Source organism: Convolutriloba macropyga, chromosome 14 (genome assembly GCF_964194025.1).
Source record: "Convolutriloba macropyga chromosome 14, txConMacr16.3, whole genome shotgun sequence".
In the NCBI taxonomy this organism is placed as follows: Eukaryota; Metazoa; Xenacoelomorpha; order Acoela; family Convolutidae; genus Convolutriloba; species Convolutriloba macropyga.
The window spans coordinates 31,456,040-31,481,072 of record NC_134481.1 but is presented as its reverse complement, the minus strand read 5'-3'; the positions used below and the strand labels follow the sequence as shown (position 1 = coordinate 31,481,072).

The 25,033-nt window shown below is 37.6% G+C and overlaps 1 protein-coding gene across 2 annotated transcripts in view; it reads left to right on the top strand.

Moving 5' to 3' along the window:
- Positions 1-1,068: 1,068 nt before the first annotated feature.
- The window catches only part of LOC142353515 (glycogen synthase kinase-3-like), an 87,029-nt gene continuing 63,064 nt past the window's right edge, over positions 1,069-25,033 (top strand). For both annotated transcript variants that reach the window (XM_075405770.1, XM_075405769.1), the window contains exons 1-3: positions 1,069-1,316; positions 5,292-5,536; positions 5,881-5,964. In XM_075405770.1, the coding sequence (XP_075261885.1) occupies positions 1,196-1,316; positions 5,292-5,536; positions 5,881-5,964 (450 nt within the window). In that variant the 5' untranslated portion in view covers positions 1,069-1,195. The remainder of the gene's footprint in view (positions 1,317-5,291; positions 5,537-5,880; positions 5,965-25,033) is intronic.

Genomic DNA, 25,033 nt, shown 5'->3' with positions numbered 1-25,033 from the left:
TTTGGCTGCTTATCTTTATTCATTTGCTTATTCATTTTTATTTTAATCCTTCCATTCTAGTTCCCTATGTGTGCTGTATATATATATATATATATATATATATATATATATATATATATATATATATAGGTGCTTTCCTCTCCACTTGTTATTTATTTTTGTGACTGGGCCGTCTTTACACCGTCTGGAGGGGAACAGCTTGGAGTGCAGCATCCGGCTACTAAGTGCTACTCATCATGCCCTATTTTTCGACCTACATCCATCGATGCCGGATGGTGTACACGGCCCTTTATAGCGTAAAGAAGATTGTTGAAGAAGACCTCTTTCACAATGGGGTGTGTTTTATTCGGGGATGTGTCTTTGCAAATGTATCTGTGCTTGATTAATTTAGCAACATCTATCAGAAAAGTATTTGAAAATCTGGTACAATATCTGTGCTAAGGCATGTGCTGATAAAGCTTGTTCCGCATCTTCTGCTTTCAAACCCTCATAAAGATATTCCATCGTCCAGATTCAACAGTTTTTTAGGACCTATTGTTCGTAAAATGCCGGCGAGAAAAACCGATGATAACACTTTCATGGACAATCTCTTCTAGGCCACGCGTTTGACCTTGCACAGCTTCCGCTTGCCCCTGTTGTTCTTGTTTACTTTTAGCAGGCTATGTTTGTTGTAACACAATCTTTTGTGACTTCTTCTCAATTCTGGAGTACTGATGCAGTTGTAGAAATTTCAAATGCCATTAGCCTTTCTGTTGTTGGCGTTCTACTTGTCGACCTTCTACCACAACACCAAAAAGAATATTTGTTTCAAGGCAACGGTAAGATTTTTTGGAATGCTGATTAACTCTCCGGTGTAGAGTTGCTGTTTCACGAGGCACTAATCCATCCATTCCTGCACTCGTATGACACAATCTTTGAGAAAAGATGATGCCGATAAGTTCTGCATGCATGCTCTGAAAAATTCTCAATCTTAATTAAGATTCTCGAAACTACCCTCTTTTAGGGGCGAAATTTCACAATTGAGCCGTTGGGAACAGGAGAAATTTATCTAAAATTGTAATCAGTTGAAACCTCAGTGGAGAGTTCTAATTGTTTTCAGAATTAGTAATGATTGACAGATTGCATCTACCACCCATTTTACATCGCAGCGAAGTACATCAAATGTGCTTCATCTTAAAATCAACTCGAGTTAACAATGAGTCATATTAAAAGTTCAATCATGAGTCAGCGTGCAAGAACAACTTCTCACTCGCAAGCCCCTATAACGGACAATTTGTCGAGGGGTCTGGCATCAGGCCTTGGTGCCTATAAAAAAGGTGATAAATGCAGATTCTTATATTATGGTTTATTAATCAACTGTTCTTTGAAAAAAAATACGCCATAAATTGAATCAGTATGTCAGCCATTGATCGAAGAAATGAGGTATATTCGAATGCCGTGCTGGTAAAATTATTTCCGCTTGAAAATGGAGTAACAAGAAGACTTACTTCTTACGACAAAATAGCCAACTACAAGAATTATTTTCCATGTAGGATTCATCAATCTGTGGAATTGGTTTTATTTTGCGTTAGAAATTATCGAGGTTTTGATAACTTAGCAACTTTCATAGTGGTGATTAAAAATTGTTACAACGATTAAAAATTGCTTCAAAGAAAATGTGAGTCTATGTGAGGCCGGCTTGGACATCAAGTCAAATTTTAATGCCTGCATAGATTTTGCTGTTCCAATAATTACGCAGTTCTCAATAAGTTATTCAAATAAATCACAAATATTTGAATGAAAACGTTCAGAAATTGCCACAAAATGGAGTTTAAACGAAAAGCAAAACTAATGTTATGTTCAAAGGATCTTTTCCGTTTGTGCCCCCAGCTTTGTTAATGCATATTATATTATCAGATATTATATTGAATAATTTACTATGTATGGGCACGTGTTCCGTAATATGGGGTGGGGTGGGTATAATTTGGGGGAGAAATATCGGAAAAGATCTAGATCGGATCATAGAGTTTTAATATTACTCCCACTCAGCCATTATATTGAAACGCTTGATTTATTAAACTTGCTTGCCTTGAAAGAAAGTAATTATAACTGTCTCATCAAAGTCACCAAGGATAACAGCAAACATTGAAACTCGAATGATAAAGACAGATGAAAAGTTTCTTCATCCAATGAAAGCTCGTTTCAACTTATTGTTTTGAAACTGCTCTATTTCTAAAATTTACTGGAACAACTTTTAAAAACAGCTTTTGCTACACAGAAGATCAAATGTACATGGCGCATTATATGCAGATAAGGAAGCTGCAACATCAATCAAAAACTGGCAAATATGGACTACTGTATGGGCAAAAAAACCTCAGAACAAACTTTGAATACTATTTGAAGCTCTAAGTTAGAGAATGAGTTTGCGTTGCAAAAACTGAATAAGGAAATTAGTCTCCAGGTGCCGGCATCAGTCAACAAATATGATCACAAAATATTGATATAATGTGCAGCGAGCCGTTTTTTCTGGTGGCCTTTTGCAACAGTTCGACATATCGATTAAAAATGCTGAAAAATTTTATTGAACGACAGGGGAAATTTGGATTGCTTTTGAGGTGGATTAACACGTCACGACGCGAGCCTAGTCTTGTTTTTGAGTTGCTATTAAACTTGAAATACCTCTTGGATACCACAAGACATGACTTCTTCTTGCTCGATGTGTTGTTTACTATGTTTCATTTTAGAAAACAGTGCTCTTACAGCCTGTCTGTATTGTTTATTAGTCTATTTTATTGTTATTGCAGTTGAAAAGTGAAATTGTAACTCGCAACTACAAAAAAATGGTTGCCCTCATCTTTGCCGCTATTGCAGTGTTTTTCATTGCCTTAGAAAGCTTTTTAATGAGCTCTTTGCTTCATTTCTTTTTACCTGTTTTCATTGATTGAAAAGTCGTTTATTCAGTTCTATTTCTTTGTTTCAATTTTGAGTTGATCTCAAAATGGATAAACTTATTTGATCATGAATTTTAACGATCAGCAAAAAAATTGGAATTCCCATTGTGTTGCTTGTGATCTCGGCTGTTTTAAATAATTTTTAACGTGTTGGTTGGGTTTCGGTGCGGTGCTTTGATATCTAATTTTATAGATATTTTTTATAGTCGGTTATCGACGAAGTATACGGTCGAAAAAGTTTTCGATAAATAGAAGTGCCATTTGCTCAGATCCATAGTTCGTGTTAGGTACGCTTGAGATATGTTGGAAAATGTGTACCACACACTGGCTGGCTATAGAAATCTATTAGATTTATAGGATAAAAAATCTGATGTCAACAATGTATGGCAGCAGCCGTAACATTAATCTGAGCTTTTTCACGTTGGTATTTACTAGCGGCACTCATCTGCTCAGCTGGCTATTATAATGGCTCTTTTTTAATTTTACAATCCAAAGGATTTGGACTGTATTGGTGGGATGCCTTTTTGTATGATCTGTTCTCATTTTTTTCGACAAATGTGAACGAGAAGTCAAATAAGAGAGGTAATTATATTGATGCTGGAGTCATAAAGGGACCGAAAAAATGAGTCATTTTAATTGTAGTAAAAAAACGTTATAATAGTTTTAATTGATATCTATATGTTTCAAAACAACTGTTTTCAAATGTTTGTCACAACTTTTATGAAAAGAATAGCGATTTTTTAAGTCTTGTCCAGTTTTAGAGTTCTTTTTGTCTTATCACCTAGCCTCATTAATGGAACTTCTCATCTTTTGTTAATGAGGCATAGATAAATCTATTTGGTGGTTCATAGTGTTTTTCATGACTATTTTTGTTTTCAAAGACTTATTGAGATTTTTTGAGTTTTGTGTGTTTCGTGATGTTTGTTTTCATATCGGTCAGTCTGAATCATCGGATCAATCGTTGGCTGTTTATGAGGCTAAAACAGCAGAATGAGTTTATTCAGTTTATTGCCAATACCCTGTTTTTGACACAAATTCAATTCAAGGTGGTTGGTTTTCTAACTTAAACGTTTTTCAAAAATGTTACCGGATTTCTGCGTCTAGCCTGTTTTTGTTACTGTTGCATTTCTTGTGGTCTTGGCAGTTTTTCCTCAAAATAACAGTTTTCATTGCCCTTCTAGTGAGGCGTTATTTTGGTCCTTTTTGTTGCTTCATCTTTTATCTCGTACCGCTTTCATCGACTTAGGTACCATTTGTTTTTGAAATGTTTTTGCGGAATTTTTGAATCTTGCCTTCTTTTGTCACCTTTCTTTTTTCCGCTTTGTACCCAACCGAAATTCTAATGGTTATTTTATACTGCTCAAGTTCTATACTCTAAATTGATTAAGGTTTTTTGGATATATTTTGTTTTTTCTTACTTTCACACAACTAAATTTCGAAAAGATTCAAAAAAAATTTCAGAAAGATTTAAAAAAAATTGCATTTCTCAGTTTTTTGAAGCATTTGTCATGTTTACCTTTCTTGGCAAATAAACCTGTTTCAAGGCTTGTGCTTGAGTTAATGAGTATATTTATTGTATCATATTTTGCCTTCAGGGTTAAAGCTTGAAGAGTTTTAGCAATGATTACTTTTTTTTGATATTTGTTTGTTAGTTTGTTTGATTGTTATAGTTTCTCAACTTTTGACCTTTTGACTTTTTGGCTGGGATTGTTCAACTGATCTACTGTTCAGTTACAGTAGTTCTAAGTTTTTCACTCAATTCTTTAGATTTTCTGGGCTTGTCATGCTATGTTTTTTGTTTCGTCGTCTGACGCTCTTTCGTTTTATATTTGTTCACACAGCAAAGCTGAAAAAGTTATTTTCTGAATGACTGCTCTCACTTACGGCATATGCGCGCGTGACGTCGTCTCTCACTCTCTTTAGACAACATTTTTAAGTCATTTTTGTGATTAGATTTTGATCATACGTGATTACCTATCACTAAAATGACTAGCACTTTAAAATTTAAGTTTAATTTGAGTTAGTATGAGGTCACAGGAACTCAAATGCGTAATAAAGGTCAATAAAAGAAAGACTTCTGTGGAATGATTAATTTATTGCGGAATGTTTTTTACATAGCTGTTTGAGCGGCGTCGAATTTTTTAAATTTAGATCTGTTTCTATCTTTTATACAGCACGCAGGTCTATTCCTTCACCGCTATTCCGACAATCTGCCGGCTATGTTCATTTATTTTGTTCTTTCAATCTCAATCGGGGTTATGGGAATCAATCTCAATGGGTGCTATTTTACTGCAATATGCCGGGCATGTTTATTGTTGTTGATTAACTTGTTAATGATTGTCGTTGTTTATTTTTGTTCAGACGGGCTGTGTGGCAAGCCAATAGTTGTGCAAGCTACTCCTGGAAGGGGCAGCGACACTCCGGTAGATATCGCATATACAGACTCCAAAGTCATTGGGAATGGCTCGTTTGGAGTTGTTTATCAAGCAAAGCTAATCCAAGACCCCGCCCACTCATCTTCTGTCTCCCAGTGCAACAGTGGAGCAGCCTCGTCTGGTCCAGTTGATGTGGCCATCAAGAAAGTTTTACAAGACAAACGATTTAAGGTCAGTAATGCTAAAGTTCGTTATTTTAATTTTTATGCAAGTCAAGAGATGAATGAAGATAAATACATCTGGAATGCGATTGACTGTTTAAGTTTTAAGTTGAACTACGATTTTATAAATAACAAGATCAATTTAATTAATGTTCAAATTCTTGCTAAATTTTCCATTATAATATTGTGATATGGGGCAGAACTTGAAAATATTATTACCATATGGTAGCTAAATTATTCCAAGTTTTATACCATATTCCAGATATATAAAAATCTGGAAGGAGTGAGAAATTCTTGTATGAATTTTCTCGAAGTGCTGTTGATTGCTTAATGTGATTCATTATTCTGTTTCAGAATCGGGAGCTGCAGATAATGCGACAATTATACCATCCCAACATTGTACAATTACTCTACTTTTTCTACTCCACAGGAGACAAGGTAAACACATCTACTTTAACAAACCTTTCTTTTTGTTATTGAATAAGGGAAGGATGGGGTTAATTAGATCTTATGATTTCGGAACGGTTTTGATTAATAATGTAATTCAGTTATGTTTTGTTTCGCTTGATTTTGTTTTACAGTTTTTGGAAGTCAGCTACTTCCGTCCAGTTTGATGATTATGATTGTTGTCCTATGCCGGGCTTTTGCTAACGAGAAGTCACAGTGTCCTTGACATCGCCGGCCCCATTTGCAGGATTGCAAAGAAAAAGAAAGAATAAAACTGTCGGATTGCAGCGTATTGAATCATCCGTAAAGTTGAAACAGGAAGTAAAATAAAAATTGACTAATGAAATATAAGGGTACAAATTAAAGCTGGTGGTTCGTAAAAACGAGCCAACCAAATCATTAATCGGAAATACTAACCAAAATACCTCCATTGTCAAATGAAAGTAAGAGGGGTGGGTCTTAGACCTGCGAGAAAATAAAACCAATAACAAGTTGAAATGGGCTGTTGATAAGGGATGATCAATGGAACATAAAGATGTGATGATTCGATCTACTGGTTTGTAAATGACAATCCAGAATGTAAGAGGGTAAAACGTGTTGATCAGAAGCAATGAAAATATGAGCAAGCACTTTTGTTTTAGAAGGGCAAACTGTTGTCCCTAAAATGCCTGTCTTTAGAGAGACTGATTTGTTTATGTCGAAAATTGGGTTTCATTCTGGGAAAACTTTGCTCAGTTTCACAACGGGTTTAACGCGTTCTCCGAATGACGTCGTCAGTTTAACTGATCGGACAATCCCGTCTGTGCCAGGGAAAACTTGAATGACTCTAGCCAAAGGCCAGAGGTCACGGGGGGTGAAGTCTTCTAGAATCCATACCAAGTCGTCAACCTGTAAATTTTTCGACGTCTTATGCCATTTACATCGTACTTGTTGAGTTGGTAAATACTCCCGTAGGAAGCGATTCCAAAAGTGAGTTGCAATTTGTTGTGATGAACGCCAACCTTTTGAAAGATTCTTCTCTTTACCAATGAAGACGCAAGGAAACAAGTTAACGGATTAACGACCTAGGAGAAAATGGGAGTCAGTGGTAAGGGGTCGTTTATGTCATATGGAACATTTGTGAGAGGCCTGGAGTTCATGCTTGCTTCTATTTCACAAGAAACTGTACTCAGAATTTCGTCAGTTAAAGTTCTCGAACTAATGACTTTGTAAAGTGATAGTTTAAAAATTTGTACCAATCTCTCCCATATTCCACCGAAATGGGGAGCAGCTGGGGGATTAAATTTCCAATCTATCTCCACATTCATTGAATGTAGCTTAGCTGCCAATAATTTTGATTCCTTCAGTTCTACGATGCTAGATTGCAGAGTGTTGTTTGAACAAACAAATGACTTGCCACAATCTGAGACGAATTTGTTGGGTTTTCCTCTGCGGCTAATAAACGCCTGATGCAGTTGATTGTAGAGTCTGTTGTGAGATCATTTGAAACTTCAAGATGAACTGCTCTAACAACAAGACAGGTGAAGAGAAAAATATATCGGCTAGATAACCTGCTTTTAACAGGAAAAGGTCCTATGAAATCGAGACCAGTTGTTTCAAAGACGAACTGATTTTTCTTGGGTAATCTTTCCTTGGGTAAATCAGCCATCTGGGGGTTGCTAACATCCTGCTGCATTCTACGACATGACAGACAGTGGCGTATAGTCTGTTTAACAACTGCTCTACAGCGAAGTATCCAATAGTATTCCATAAGAGTGTTTCGAGTCTGCTCGGGACCACAATGACAATTAGTTTCGTGTGTTGTACCAGTAGCTTAACTGCAGCATTGTTACCGTCAAGTATTATGGGATGACGAGCGGTCATCAGAAGACTTGCTTTTGCCAATCGACCACGTGCTCTTAGTTGGTTATTCTCGTCTAGGAAAGGTGATAGTGATTTCAATCGGCTAGTACTAGAGACCTCAATTCTTTTTTTCAACAACATGTATTCTGGGTTAAAATCTTGTCTCTGAATATTGTGAATAACATACAGATAAGCTCTAGTGAAATGTGGTAACTTCATTTCTGCGTTTGGTTTTCTACACTTGTCCGCAAAAAGGATACAGAGTGCTATCACACGTATTATTTTGTTCCAACTGCTGAATCTTGTCACGTCGACAATGTTCGATACAGTTGAGTTTACCGAAGAAAACAAAATAACCTTTACTTGTTGGGCATGCAAAATTTCTTGTTTCGGCCACTCAGGTCTTCTTTGACTCAGAAATGACGGTCCTGAAATCCATCAAGACTTTGATGTCATTTGCTCAACGCTATATCCTCGAGTTCCGTCATATGCAGGGTCAGCTGTGGATGAAACGTACTTCCAATCGAAAGCGGAGGAGACATCAATAATTTTGGCTATTCGATTTGCAATAAATATTCTATGGCGCTTTTCAGGTGTTCTCAGCCAGTACAAGACTGTAGTGCTGTCAGACCAAAAAACACAATCTGAATACTCTATATCTTATTTTTCTTTTATAAACTGGGCTAATTGAGCTCCATATGCAGCGGCTTGAATTTCCAGGTTGGGGATAGTCATCCTTTTTATTGGGGCGACACGAGCCTTGCCCATTTCATATTTAACGGAGATCGATCGATCCGAGTACTCAATTCGCATGTACGAGACGGCAGATAGAGCGTATTCCGAAGCGTCAGTAAAGGTGTGAAGGTCAATTGAGCTTATAATTTTGTCTAGGAAATAACTCCTAGGAATTTCGACGTCCTTAAATGCCGGAATTTCTTCCCTTAACTTACTGAAATCCTGGATGTTATCGAGTAAAAGGGGTTTGTCCCATTTTGGACCATGGTTCCAGGTGGCTTGTAAAACTTTTCGTAGACGAATTGTAAGAGGCGCAATGAACCCAAGGTGATCAAACAAAGACGCCGCCAACTTGAGTAAAACTCTTTGAGTTACATTGCCTGTAATCTGAATTTTTTGTAGTAATTCACTTTCAATCACATAGCAATCTAATGCTGCGTTCCATGGTAAACCAAGTACCTTTTCGTTCTGAGGGAGAACGTTGTCTGGATGTAATCTTATTTTAGGTTCAATTGAAATTAGAAATTCAGGACTGCTGGAGTTCCATTTGGTTAGGTTGAAACCTCCTTTAGAGAGAACATTTCTCATTCCTTGCAGTATTTTTTGAGCACCTTCGAGTGAATTTGTGGAAATATATAGAGATCATCCATGTAAATGTTGCGTTCTACATATTTGAGAGCTTCTGGAAACTGTTCTACGTTGTCACGAGCAGTTTTTCGCAAAGCATATGAGGCAATACATGGTGAGTCTGTTGCTCCAAAAATGTGACTGGTGTACTCGTAAGTTTCAATACGACCATCTTTGTTCCAAAGGAAGCGTAGGAATTTTCTGTCTTCAGGAGCAACTTTAACCTGCATGAACATTTGTTCGATATCAGCAGAAAGCGCTATTTTGTTCTCCCTGAATCTCAAAATCTTACACCGGTAAGATTGCTTAGCAAATCTGGACCTTTCAGAAGGTTAGAATTCAAGGACTGACCTTGAAACACACTTGATGCATTGGCGACACGGCGTACTTTTCCAGGTTTGTTCTCATTGGTCACGGGGTGATGAGGAGGGAACGAAATTTTTTCATCTAGTTGTTCTTTTATTTGATTAATTTTTTTGACATAGCCGTTCTTCAAGTCTTTTTCTAGCGTTTCCTCGTATTTTTGCTTTAATTCTGGATTGTTTGAAAGTTTTTTGTTGATCTGATAAAGCTGTTTCTCCGCAAGCCATCTGTTATTTGGGAGATCGGCGTTCTCTTTCCAGAGAAGACCAACTTCATAATGACCATTGACGAGTTTAGTGGTACTTTCTAAAATATCAAGGGCTCTTTTGTCATTTTTAGACATAGCTTTCTTGGATGATGCTATGCCTAAGTTTTCAATTTTCATCCAATCGGAGACCAACTTGAACATACTGTTGTCCATATTAGGATGGCTGTTTAGTTGAGTGAACTGAACTGGATTGCAATCATCTGGGATTAAATCAGTTTTTCCAGCACATGTCCAACCAAGTTGGGTTTCAACTCCCCATGGTGCATTCTTGGGTCCTTTAACTATTTGTTTGTAGTGTATCAGATCTAGATTGTCAATTCCGAGAATGATGGAAGCATTATTGTCCCCTATGTCTGGGAAACATATATGGTTGAGGTGTTCAAACGAATCACAGAGATGATTAAGTTTCTTTGTATCTACGGATGACATATTGAGATCTGGAACGGCTAAAACGTCTATTTGTTCGAATGACTGTTCCCCTTGTAAGGGTCTAATTTGAAGTTTTACAGGTGCACAATCAATTTCTTTAGTCATATGATAGCCACTAGTTGGCATTTTGCTAATGGTATTCATGCTTAAGTTCAGATTTGTTGCAGTTGACCTCAGCAACAAGCTTTGGCAACTTCCATTGTCCAAATAAGCATAAGTATCAAAAACTTTATCACCGTTTTTGAGTTGTACAGGAACAACAGCTACCTGTCCTGTTCCTTGTAAATTTAAAGTTTTCACATGAGATTTTTTTGAACCTGACTTAATAGCAAAACTCGTGCAATAGAGTGTGGTGTTTCCTACCGCAATTGTTGCTACGGCAAACGTTTTTGGAGGTGCACTTTTCCACTTGATGGTTTCCAAAACAGTTGAAACATAATCTAAGTTTTCTTATGTGCTCCCTGCGAATGCTTGCTGGGAGAGCTTGGAAGTGGGTACACTTGTATAGGACTTGGCAACTTTCATTGCTCGGGCAAAGTTTCACAGTGGGTTGCCTGCCTTCAACTACCGAGTTCCTGCTAGAGCTGCTAGTTGACTGTTTATATTGATTGTTTTTCCATCCACTTGTAGCTGCTGTGGAGTTTGGTACAATCGGAGAAATTTTCCAGGACGATTGTGCGTGACTTGATTGAAAAGTTTGGGGGCTAGAGTTTAAATCTCGACATGCTTTGGAGTAGTGCAGAAGCCAATCAGAGAGTATCTGTAGAGATGGCTGCTGGAAGTCCTTTTCTAGCACAAATTTGTTGCACTCAAGACGTACGGGATTGGGCAATTTTGCTAGCGCCACATTCAGGTTCGTAGTTGAATGAAGGTCGTGAACGAATCCAAGTTGCTGAAAAGTATCCACCATTGTCAAAAGAAAAGAAGAGAAGTGTGTGTAGCTCTCTGGATGGGATAAATTGGGTGATTTGAATCTATTCATCTCAAGGAAAGCGTTTACAATTCGCTTTGGATTCCCAAAGTGTTCTTGAAGGCGATGAATTGCAGAAGCGTATAAATCACCGTTGCAACCATAGCCGTCGACTAGGGCTTTCGCTTCACCTGTTAATAGTGATTGTAGGTGAATCATTTTTTCAGATGTCATTGGTGCTCTGTGCAACTTGGGTACGGATTTTTGAAAGCAAGTAGACATTGAGACATTGTGTGAAGAAGCAAATGGCGTCTGCTTAACTGATGTGTTAGGAATATTACTGAAGTTTGACTGTGTTAATGGAAAAAAGTTATTTTGTCCTAGTGAGTTGCTATCAGTTGGAAATCTGAAAGGAAAAGTTGAGAACGATTGCTGTGGCGCACAGCAGGGTGCAGCTGATATCTTAAAATTTGAGGTGAATGAAGTGTTGTTGACAGGTAGAGTTGTACCACCGGGTGCAGTATAACCATAACTGACAAAACGGCAATTCTCAGCGGGCGCTGACGTATTGTTTTGAGTGGTGCGATCAATTGAAAGAGTGTCGTCAAAGACAAAACGAGTGGGACGTTGTTTTAAATGTGGCAAGGTGTTGTCATGTGTTTCAATGTTCTCTTTAACATGTTTTCGGAATAATGTCAGAGTCCGTTTTATGTCTATCTTCAAACGGGTGTGTTCTCTGGACATAATATCTTGTTCATCAGGCTCCAAACCACTGATTAGGTCAATGACAACTGGTTCAAGCTTCTGCTGCATTTCCCTAATTTCAATAACTGTTTCCTCTAAAGTTTCGATATCTTCTGAGGACTCTATAGCAGCAATAAGGTAGTCAGTATGTAGTTTGATGTCATTTTCGATCACAAGTTTAGAGGTTTCCAAACGCTTCTGTTCATTTGACTTGGCTGCTGTTGAGGTACCAATGGATTGTTGAGTTAACATTGCTCCATCTGGGGAATCGGATGAACTAGTACTCATTTTGGGCACTTATTGTTTGAGGTTGACCTCGTCTCGACCATTAATGAGTAGTCAGAGTAATTCAGACAAATCGAGTAAAATCAGGAATGTTTGGTGGTAACAGTAGTAGTTTTTACCGCCAGAAACTAGTAATACCTATCGATATCAATGCCTTAAGAGCGTTAGAACCAAAACCAATACCTACCAAATACCAATACCTACTAGATATCGGAACCTACCAATTCCTACCGAAAGCTGGAAACTACCAATATCTACCAGAACCCATACCTACCAAATACCGGAACCTAAGAATACGTACCAAAAGCCGGAACCTACTAATACCTATCAAAAACCAATAACTACCAAAAACCGGAACCTAACAATACCTACCAAAAGTTGGAACCTACCAATACCTACCAAAAGCTGGAAACTATCAACACGACCAACCAGAAGAAGTCCTTGGGGCGGGTAAAACCCCAGAAGCACTGGAAAGAAGGCGGGGGTTGGGGAAACTACCTACAAGAAGGGGTCTTTGGGGTGGGTAAAAACCCAGAAGAACTGGAAAGAAGGCGGGGGTTGGGGAAACGACCAACCAGAAGGGGTCCTTGGGGTGGATAAAACCCCAGAAGAACCGGAAAGAAGGCGGGGGGTTGGGGAAACGACCAAACAGAAGGGGGTCCTTGGGGTGGGTAAAAACCCAGAAAGAACCGGAAAGAAGGCGGGGGTTGGGGAAACGGCCAACCAGAAGGGGGTCCTTGGGGTGGGTAAAACCCCAAAAGAACCAGAAAGAAGGCGGGGGTTGGGGAAACGACCAACCAGAAGAGGGTCCTTGGGGTGGGTAAAACCCCAGAAGAACCAGAAGGAAGGCGGGGGGTTGGGGAAACGACCAACCAGAAGGGGGTCCTCGGGGTAGGTAAAACCCCAGAAGAACCAGAAAGAAGGCGGGGGGTTGGGGAAACGACAAACCAGAAGGGGGTACTTGGGGTGTGTAAAACCCCAGATGAACCAGAAAGGCGGGGGGATGGGGAAACGACCAACCAGAAGGGGGTACTTGGGGTGGGTCAAAACCCCAGAATAACCGGAAAGAAGTAGTAAAGTTTTATCGAAATCTGTAAAGTTGCAATGTTTATCTTTATCGTTTTGTCTTTGTGTGTTGTGTAATTACCCCACCATAGTCAGAGTGTTTTGATATAGGTGTAATTTCTGATCTTTAGATATTCTGAAACATTGAAAAAATCATTGTGCACATCGGTCTGGCTCATTGGGAAATGTATTTTTTTGAAAACAATACTTAGCTTTAGGTGTGGTTTCGAAACTGTTGGGTTGGGTGCCAAAAATGTATTGAACAAGGGAAAGATGGGGTTAATTAGATCTTATGATTTCGGAACGGTTTTGATTAATAATTTAATTCCGTTATGTTTTGTTTCGCTTGATTTTGTTAGTTTTTGGAAGTCAGCTACTTCCGTCCAGTTTGATGATTATGATTGTTGTCCTATGCCGGGCTTTTCTAACGAGAAGTCACAGTGTCCTTGACACTTTTTAAAAATATAATTTGTTATTAATAAATGAATCTGTTACGTTTGACAGGTAAATCAAGCAAAACATAGATTAGTTATATAATCAAATGTTTTTAATCTGCTCGCATTGGATTAATTTTTATTTGAATTGCTTAATTGCTCTTGAACGTAGTTCATTGCAATTATTGTAAACGTGAGTGTCTTTTTTATGCAAAATTTTTGCTTGACAATTTTGACTTTTCGAGTGACTTTTACGACCTTCACTTTTTGCCTTTCGTGTGATCTAAAATTCTCTCTCAATCACAATTTCAAGCAACTGAACTCAATTGGTGGCAATTTATTACTAAAAGTCAAATGAAAAGTGCGCCGAAACTCTTGTCATTTTTTACTTTAAATCTTAATAGTGGTATATGTTAACCTCTAATGTCGTTATTTGAAGCCCACTTTAGAACTTCTCTGAGTCCCATTTAGGCTCCACCCCCCGACTGGAGCAGGCTACAATTGATTAGAGCTCCAACTAGTTGTTCAAGAGCAATTCTTCCGACGTTTAGTCGGTTATGTTTTTAATCTTGGCGCTCATTGGGTGGTAAAGTTAATGTGAGTACGTGCCTGAACGTTTCTTATAAAACGCAATGAACGTCTCAGCAATTAATCTGATCCAGTTTTTTTGCTGTCGAACGAAGTGTGAAGAAACGATTATTGTAAAATTTTAACCGTTTTTGCGCTTTTGTTCTTGAACATTCTTTCTGTTTCACTTCTCGAGTGACTTCTCGCTTGGCTTCTTGATTTTTGCGTGATCCAAATGGCTCTTATTGAGAAAGTAAGTATGGTGCTAAAGCAAAAGATATTGAGAAGATAGTGCAAGAAACGGAGAGCCGAGCGGTTAATTCTGCTGCCTAGAACGCAGGAGGTCGGGAGTCCGAACCTCTCCCTAGTCCGAATGTTTGTTTAGGTTGTGGGCCTGTCTGAATTAAATTACCTCTCCTGTCGTTGGAGAGCAATTTATCGGACGTTAGTGGGTTTTTGTTTACTAGTCGAACTCGAGTAAATATGTAAATGTTACTTTTTTCTGATTAGTTCATCGTTGTTCTCGAACTTGCGGCTATTTGAACATCGGGGCAATTTGTTGCTCTCGGGCGATGTTTAAAGTAATTGTTCAGAGCTGTGACAAACGTTGAAGTTCCAAACGAAAGACAAACAATGGATCCGAGCTTTGAATTTGCTTTAAAATTGCTGAAAAGATCAAGTTGGTCTGATCGAGAAGTATTAAATGAAACGTCACTTGCAAAAATGTTCAAGCTAAAAAACCGCAAACGTTCAATTTACAACTGAGTTATAACAACGGAGTTCTTCTTTGGACCGACTATCAGTAACCTACAATAGATTGTAGCATTCATTGTCGACAGTTATAATCAAGGGGGCCCACCTCAATGTTTATTGCTCGCTCAATTTAACCAGATTTAATTACGAGTCCAAATTTAGAATAGTCAAAAATGGCCTTTTTGTGATTGGTCGTTGAAACGCTTGCAGCAAATGGGAGCATATTAATGTGGTGACTGCTTTCCGGTAAACGTAATTTTTAATCACTAGCTGAATGTTAAGGTAATTCGAAAATTGCTGCTGAGGTAGGGAGAAACTATGTGAAACAACCACTCCCGAGACAGGGTTCGAACTCTTTATTCGACAAAGATCTTTATTTGAAATCTGCATTATAAAACTGAAGAATAATTTTTGATAACCACGCAAATTGTAATTAAACTTGTTCATCCTCCATAACAGATACTTGCCATAGCTAATTGAATCAAATTTTTTGCGAAAGCTCCGAATGGCCAGAAAATGAGGAGTCATTGCATTTCTCCAATTTATTTGTAATTTATATTGTTTTGGATCATGATGTTTAAAAGTATAACGGGTGACTACTGCTTAAATAAATTTATTTGCTAAAGAAGTTGAATTTAATGAAAACCTCTTAACGATAAAACAGTTCAAAATTGTTAATAATTTTATTCAAATGTTTTTGGTTGTGTTTTGTTTCTTTTCTGTACCTACTATTTGTTCCCTAAAAGAAAGAATTAATTTCTCCAGAAAGTGCGTAGATTTATTTTATTTTTTTAAGTACAAGAAAAGATGGATCTTCTGTTTTGCCCCTCTCCCACCTTAGTGAGCTTATGTTTTCACGCCCACTAGGTGCACATGCTATTTGTTATGGCATAGTAACGTGCTATATAACATATAATTTGTAACTGGGGGCCTAAAAAACACTGTGGAGGGGGCGAAAACTAGATCCGAAAAGGTGACAGATGTTGGATTCCACACCCCGAGAAGGCAGACGACGAGGCCAAAAGGTCTACACTTTGTCCGCGCCAATGAGCGGTACTCAACCCGTGTAGGATACGAAGAATACTATACTATGAGATACAACTTTGTTGTAGTTGTGCTGAAAAGTACCAAAAACATGACAGGGTTTTCGTTTTTCTGCACTGGCAGCAGGTGGTATATTGTGCTCATTTGAACTAGCGAACTGTGGGAGAGTACAAAAACTTCGAAAACTCAAGTTTTGCTTCCTGAGCGATCAAATTTATCAAAGTGTATTTGCTATAATCGACAAAAAAGGGCCATATATCGAAATCTAAAAATTCTACGGTTCTGATATTTGGTAAAAATTCTCAAGTAAAGAATAGGGGTCACGCTTACCGGAACAACCGGGACAGCTGCTCTAATGAACCCATTTACTTATACATCAGCTTCACTATTTCCGCTCTCTGTAAATCATTAAAAAGAATGGTAAGTAATCCTGTATAAGATTGATTACTTTTGTTTTTCTCCAGCATAGAAGGACCTTTAAAAGCCGTAGTTCAAGATTTCTAGTTAAGCGAACAGAGTGATCAAGCGTTAAGTAAAGTTGAGACAGGCTTCGCTGTGATGACCATTTCAAGAATGCACATAAAGTTTTATGGTTCATATGTATATAGCTCGTGAGAACTCCGTTTTTCTCGGAAAGGTCTGTGCAGTGGTCAAGCGTTTTATGAAGTGTATGAACTTCAGAATGTTCGCCTGTAAGCTAAGTATTCTAGTCAAACTAGAGTAACTGCAACACCCGTAGACTAGCAGACCATACTGAATTATGTACTTAGAATGTAACAAAGTATAATCTTTCCGAGAAACAGTGGAACACTTGAAATTACCTGGCATTGGGTACTTAATCGTTTCGTTACATACGCAACATAAGTTTAGAAAGACATCTTGCAGTCCAACACAACTCATAAATACTTAAAATACGTTACAAATGGCACTGGACTACTTTGTAAACTAAAGTTAACAGGACTAGAAAAAAGCTTACTGGTATTTTATACTACGGTTTTCTTCACCTTGAGGTCTAATTTATTACGATGCTTGCCAATCGCTTAAAGATTCCAAGCCCACGGAGGAGATGTTTTGTAATATATATCCCTTGCAGACAATGTAGAATATTCTGAAAATAGAAACAGTTCAACATCAAGTATTCTAATAAGCGAATTGATATCTATAATTTGGGCATATTAGCTTTCAAACCCTTACGTTCCATAGCACGATAGCTTTTGAATTAGGATACATATCCAAGATATCAAAAGCTTTTTAAGATATAAGAGTAGAATTGTAACATGTTTAAGATTTCCCATGTCTGATCCTCATCGTCAGCTCTGCTAAGGCATCAGAACAAATATAGTTTTTCTGAAAACCAAAATGTTTACTCTGGAACAGAATAAAAACTCTGAAATGATAAGAAATTCTGCTGTACAATAAGTTACTCTATATACAACATCAAGTGATATTGGCTGATAGTTATTTTCATCAAGCCTTAAACCCAATCGGAATTGGTACAAACTTAGCTTTACGCGGATGATTTTGAAAACAGTCCTGTTGAAGAGAAAGGTTATTGATAACAGTTTAAAATGACGTTTTGGGCGCTGTTACTTTCTATGAAAAAGATTTAAAGAAAAAGCTTGATCACTAGGCAATATATATGTAGATCTATTTAAACCACTTCAGATTTTCTCTCCAATGGTCCTTAAAAAACAATGTTTTCACCACAACCGTGCCGGAAGCTGTTCATCACCTGCGCAAGATGATCGCGCTGGCAGATTAAGCATTTTGGTTATCCGACTTGAAATCATTTAACAAATTATAGGTGCGCGTGAGTCTCGGATACAATCGACACTTTATTAATACATTTATAACAAGCAATGTATGTATATTTATGACATACAGTTTATAACATACAATGTATGTATATTTATAACATAAATATACATACATTTAATACATAAATATATTTAAGTCTTTTGTAGCTGCTGCGTAGGATTTTTCAATTTTCAGTAGGACTTCGCAGCATCGTTCCCGTTTGTGATTGTTTGATTTTTCAAATTTATTTAAAAATGGACATATGAGCAAATGCAACACTTATGTATTTCATCATTTTCCACTGATTAGAATCCTCCGTATCCGTAGGATAAAGCGGGAGCTTTCCACGACGTCTCCGAAGCTCCTCTGTTGGTATGCTTCGGGGTGGTTTGTTGGGCAAAAAATTACCTGGTATTTTTCCAAAAAGCGCCAATCTGGACTTGCACTTCTCCAGCTCCTGCCTGGAAGCAACACGAGGATCCTGAATTCGCGCTAAGTCAAGAGCTGGTGGTCTACTAGGGCTCCAACTTGTGGTTCCAATTGCTCCTCAACTCGTGGTGGTTTCACTTCCTCTACTCTTGCTGGTTCGACTTTCTCCTCCTCCACTCGTAATGGTTCCTTTTGTCCTCTTTTGGTGGTTCCGCGTCCGGTTCCTGAAAACCTGACTTTCCCAATAATGTTCAATCAAAACATTCTTCTATTTGGGCTGGGTCAACTATTTCACTAAGGAAAAATAGTTATCCTTAGTATTTCTTGATGGGCACGAAGCTGACATATTGTTGCTTGTATTATGACATGTTTTAATGGGAAGCAAAAACATCTCTGGGTTTTTCAGTAGTTGCCTGGATGAAGAATTTCAAAGGCTATATTAACGTCTCAATTCGCAAAACTTAATCTCACCAAGTTTGTTACTCAAACTATATAAATACGTTCCCAATATCTTTTTTCCAAAAACCCGGCTTCTCTGAATACCAGGTTGATCATGTGGCTTTTTGGAAATTTCAAGAGAAATTGGAAAATTGATCACTAAAAACTTCAGCCTTACTTACGTACAATTTCCTAACCAATTTATTTGTAATGAAAAGTACTTCACTAAAAAATCATTGTAGCAATCATTGTCGACAGTTATAATCAAGGGGGCCCGCCTCAATGTTTTTTGCTCGCTCAATTTAACCACATTTAATTACGAGTCCATATTTAGAATAGTCAAAAATGGCCTTTTTGTGATTGGTCGTTGAAACGCTTGCAGCAAATGGGAGCATATTAATTTGGTGACTGCTTTCCGGTAAACGTAATTTTTAATCACCAGCTGAATGTTAAGGTAATTCGCAAATTGCTGCTGAGGTAGGAAGAAACAATATGAGACACCACTCCCGAGACAGGGTTCGAACTCTTTATTCGACAAAGATCTTTATTTGAAATCTGCATTATAAAACTGAAGAATAATTTTTGATACGCAAATTTTAATTAAACTTGTTCATCCTCCATAACAGATACTTGCCATAGCAAATTGAATCAAATTTTTTGCGAAAGCTCCGAATGGCCAGAAAATGAGGAGTCATTGCATTTCTCCAATTTATTTGTAATTTATTTTGTTTTGGATCATAATGTTTAAAATTATAACGGGTGACTACTGCTTAAATAAATTTATTTGCTAAAGAAGTTGAATTTAATAAAAACCTCTTAGCGATAAAACAGTTCAAAATTATTAATAATTTTATTCGAAAGTTTTTGGTTGTGTTTTGTTTCTTTTCTGTACCTACTATTTGTTCCCTAAAAGAAAGAATTAATTTCTCCAGAAAGTGCGTAGATTTATTTTATTTTTTTAAGTACAAGAAAAGATGGATCTTCTGTTTTGCCCCTCTCCCACCTTAGTGAGCTTATGTTTTCACGCCCACTAGGTGCACATGCTGTTTGTTATGGCATAGTAACGTGCTATATAACATATAATTTGTAACGGGGGCCTAAAAAACACTGGGGAGGGGGCGAAAACAATAGATCCGAAAAGGTGACAGATGTGTTGGATTCCACACCTGGAGAAAGCAGACGACGAGGCCAAAATCTCTACACTTTGTCCGCCCCCAATGAGCGGTACCCAACCCGAGTGGGATACGAAGAATACTATACTATACTATACGATACAACTTTGTTTTAGTTGTGCTGAAAAGTACCAAAAACATGACAGGATTTTTGTTTTTCTGCACTGGCAGCAGGTGGTATATTGTGCTCATTTGAACTAGCGAACTGTGGAAGCGTACAAAAACTTCGAAAACTCAAGTTTTGCTTCCTGAGCTATCAAATTTATCAAAGTGTATTTGCTATAATCGACAAAAAAGGGGCAATATATCGAAATCTAAAAATGCTACGGTTCTGATATTTGGTAAAAATTCTCAAGTAAAGAATAGGGGTCACGCTTACCGGAACAACCGGGACAGCTGCTCTAATGAACCCATTTACTTATACATCAGCTTCACTATTTCCGCTCTCTCTAAATCATTAAAAAGAATGGTAAGGAGTCCTGTATAAGATTGATTACTTTTGAGTTTTTCTTTAGCATAGAAGAACCTTTAGAAGCCGTAGTTCAAGATTTCTAGTAAGCGAACAGTGATCAAGCGTTAGGGAAAGTTGAGACATGCTTCGCTGTGATGACCATTTCAAGAATGCACATAAAGTTTAAGGGTTCATATGTAAATAGCTCGTGAGAACTAAGTTTTTCTCGAAAAGGTCTATGCAGTGGTCACGCGTTTTATGAAGTGTATGAACTTCAGAATGTTCGCCTGTAAACTAAGTATTCTACTCAAACTAGAGTAACTGCAACACCCGTAGAATGGCAGACCATACTGAATTATGTACTTAGAATGTAACAAAGTAAAAACTCTTTCCGAGAATCAGTGGCACTATTTTGAAATTACCTGGCATTGGGTACTTAATCGTTTCGTTACATACGCAACATAAGTTTAGAAAGACATCTTGCAGTCCAACACAGCTCATCAATACTTAAAATACGTTACAAATGGCACTGGACTACTTTGTAAACTAAAGTTAACAGGACTGGAACAAAGCTTCCTGGTATTTTATACTACGGTTTTCTTCTCCTTGAGGTCTAAATTATTACGATGCTTGCCAATCGCTTAAAGATTCCAAGCCCACGGAGGAGATGTTCTGTAATATATTTCCCTTGCAGACAATGTATAATATTCTGAAAATAGAAACAGTTCAACATCAAGTATTCTAATAAGCGAATTGATATCTATAATTTGGTCATATTAGCTTTCAAACCCTTACATTCTATAGCACGATAGCTTTTGAATTAGGATACATATTCAATATATCAAAAGCTTTTTAAGATATAAGAGTAGAATTGTAACATGTTTAAGATTTCCCATGTCTGATCCTCATCGTCAGCTCTGCTAAGGCATCAGAACAAATATAGTTTTTCTGAAAACCAAAATGTTTACTGTGGAACAGAATAATAACTCTGAATTGATAAGAAATTCTGCTGTACAATAAGTTACTCTATATACATCAAGCGATATTGGTTGATAGTTATTTTAATCAAGCCTTAAACCCAATCTGAATTGGTACAAACATAGCTGTACGCGGATGATTCGGAAAACAGTCCTGTTGAAGAGAAACGTTATTGATATCTGTTTGAAACGACGTTGTTTTGGGCGCAGTTACTTTCTATGAAACCTAGATTTAAAGAAAAGGTTTGATCACTAGGCAAGATATATGTAGATCTATTTAAGCCACTTCAGATTTTCTCTCCAATGGTCCTTAAAAAACAACGTTTTCACCACAACCGTGCCGGAAGCTGTTCATCACCTCCGCAAGATGATAGAGCTGACAGATTAAGCAGTTTGGTAGTCGGACTTGAAAACATTTAACAATTTATAAATGCGCTTGAGTCTCGGATACAATCGGCACATTTTTAATACATAAGTCTTGTAGCTGCTGCGTAGGATTTTTCAATTTTCACTAGGTCTTCGCTGCATCGTTCCCTTTTGTGATTGTTTGATTTTTCAAATTTATTTATAAATGCACATATGAGCAAATGCAACACTGATGTATTTCATCATTTTTCACTGATTTGAATCCTCCGTATCCGTAGGTTAAAGCGGTATTTTTCCACATCTCCGAAGCTCCTCTGTTGGTATGCTTCGGGGTGGTTTGTTGGGCAAAAAATTTTCTGGGGTTTTCCCAGAAAGCGCCAACCTGGACTTGCACGTCTCCAGCTCCTGCCTGGAAGCAACACGAGGAGCTTGAATTTGAGGTAAGTCAAGAGCTGGTGGTCTTCTAGGGCTCCAACTCGTGGTCGTTCCAATTGCGCCTCAACTCGTTGTGGTTTCACTTCCTCCTCTACTCTTGCTGGTTCCACTTTCTCCTCCTCCACTCGTAAGGGTTCCTTTTTTCCCTTTGGTGGTTCCACTTCTGGTTCCTGAAAACCTGATTTCCCAATAATGTTCACTGAAAACTTTCTTCTATTTGGTCTTAGTCAACTGTTTCATTAAGGAAAAATAATTATTCTTAGTATTTCTTTGATGGGCACGAAGCTGACATATTGTTGCTAATATTATGACATGTCCTAATGGAAAGCGAAAAAATCTCTTGATTTTTCAATAGTTGCCTGGATGGAGAATTTCAAAGGCTGTATTAGCGTCTCAATTTGCAAAACTTAATCTTACCAAGTTCGTGACTCAAACTATTCAAATACCTTCCCAATTTCTTTTTTTTCCAAAAACGCAGCTTCTCTGAATACCAGGTTGATCATGTGGCTGGTTGGAAATTTCAAGAAAACTGGAAAATGATCACTAAAAGCTTCATCCTTAGTTACGTACAATTTCCTAACCAATTTTTTTGTAAAGAAAAGTACTTCACTAAAAAATCTTAGTAGCAATCATTGCGGCAGTTTTAGTCAAGGGTGTCCGCCTCAATGTTTTTTGCTCGCTCAATCTAACCAGATTTGATTACGAGTCCATATTTAGAATAGTCAAAAATGGCTCTTTTGTCATTGGTCGTTGAAACGCTTGCAGCAATTGGGAGCCTGTTGATGTGGTCACTGCTTTCCGGTAAACGTAGTTTTTAATCACCAGCTGAATGTTAAGGTAATTCGAAAATTGCTGCTGAGGTGGGAAGAAACTATATGAAAGAACCACTCCCGAGAAAGGGTTCGAACTCTATTGGACAAAGATCTTTGTTTGAAATCTGCATTATAAAACTGAAGAATGATTTTTGATAACCACGCAAATTGTAATTAAACTTGTTCATCCTCCATAACAGATATTTGCCATAGCAAATTGAATCAGCTTTTTTGCGAAAGCTCCGAATGGCCAGAAAATGAGGAGTCATTGCATTTCTGCAATTTATTTGTAATTTATATTGTTTTGGATCATACTTGAATTTAATAAAAACCTCTTAACGATAAAACAGTTCAAAATCGTTAACAATTTTATTCAAAAGTTTTTGGTTGTGTTTTGTTTTCTGTACCTACTATTTGTTCCCTAAAAGAAAGATTTAATTTCTCCTGAAAGTGCGTAGATTTCTTTAAACACAAGAAAAGATGGATCTTCTGCTTTGCCCCTCTCCCACCTTAGTGAGTTTATGTTTTCACGCTCTGCAAAACTATCCCTAAATTATCAAAGAGAGCTTTGAAAGAGCTATACAGGTTATCCAATCATCAAGTTTATTATTGCGTGGTGGGTTATAGCACCACGCAAAAACTGAAAGCACGTGATTTTAATTGCGCAGTGATTCAAGAAGGCTAGATTGAAGCGCCTTGACAAACGAGAAGTTGTTAAATAATTGAATCATTACACCCCCTCCTCTTGAGTCACGAAACTTTCTAGAAATATGAGTACAACCTTTAACAGAAATCTAGAAGGATTATCATCTTAATTGAACCTCGTTTCTTCAGGCAAACTACTGATGGCGAAGACTGAACGCTATACAGAAGTGCTTCCAGTTTGTTTAGATTTTTTTGTAGTGGTCTAACATTAACAGTTAGAAGAGAAGTTATACGACTTGATTGAGATCGTTGTTTAGATTGATGGTTCATTTCTTGCTAATCTTCCTAGTCGGTTGGCTGGCCCTGGATGTTCTTACTGCTACTGGTAGACTCGGTCCCAAAGGGCTTGCCGTAAATATGATGCTTTGCGTTAGGAGAGTCGCTCATCAGCCCCTTCACAAAATCAACTAAAGCACCTTTGTGATTTAATCGGAACTTCATTTTTTAAAGGAATTTTACGGTTTAATTTTCTCCTTTGCTGACAATACATTTCTATCTCGTTTCAAATCTCTCATTCTGTGGGACAAGAGTACTGCAGGAAGTTTCTCAATTACTGTTGAAAACTGGCGGTTGTTTTCGTCTGGTGCTAGCGGTTAGTTGTCCATTCATCTGTTTTTTGGCTATATCTTCGAGTTCCTTGATTTGTTGTATGGAATTCAGTATGTGGTAGGATCGTTTCCCGTTCTGCATTGTTCGCGTTTGTGATTGTTTGATTTTTCTCGATGCCACTATTTGAAATCACTTTTTTTGGTACGCAATTTTTCAGGGTATTTGTGAACCACTTCGGTTTATTTTTTTTGACTTTCAAGTACATTTAAAAATGGAAACATGAGCAAATACAACACTCATGTATTTAACCATTGTTCACTGATTAGCATCCTCCGTCTATGTGGATGAAAATTTTTTGAATTTTTTGGTTCAATATTCTCCTCCACTGGTGATAATACATTGCTATCTCGTTTCAAATCTCGCATTCTGAGCGACAAAAGTTTTGAAGAAAGTTTCACAATTACTGTTGAACACTGTCAGTTGTTTTTGTCTGGTGCTAGCGGGTAGTTGTCCATTCATGTTACTTTGGCTATATCCTCGAGTCCGTTGATGTCTTGTATGGAATTTAGTATGTGGTAGGATCGTTTCCCGTTCTGCATTAGATAGAGGAACGGCGGGGAGGTCGACACGAATAAATTGAGTTCTTCTGCTGACTGCTTGAAATGCACATCATGCTTCGTTAATCGTTCACTGATATAGACTGGCATGTAGTTCGGTTAATTTTGATAGTGTCGCAAAAATCGTTTTCTGGCCGACATTTATCCTTTCTTTATTCGGAGGATGGATTTCCGTTGCTTCTTTTGTCCAATTGATGACTGGCTTTCAGATGTTTCTCAACAATATAAACTTACAATACATCTCTA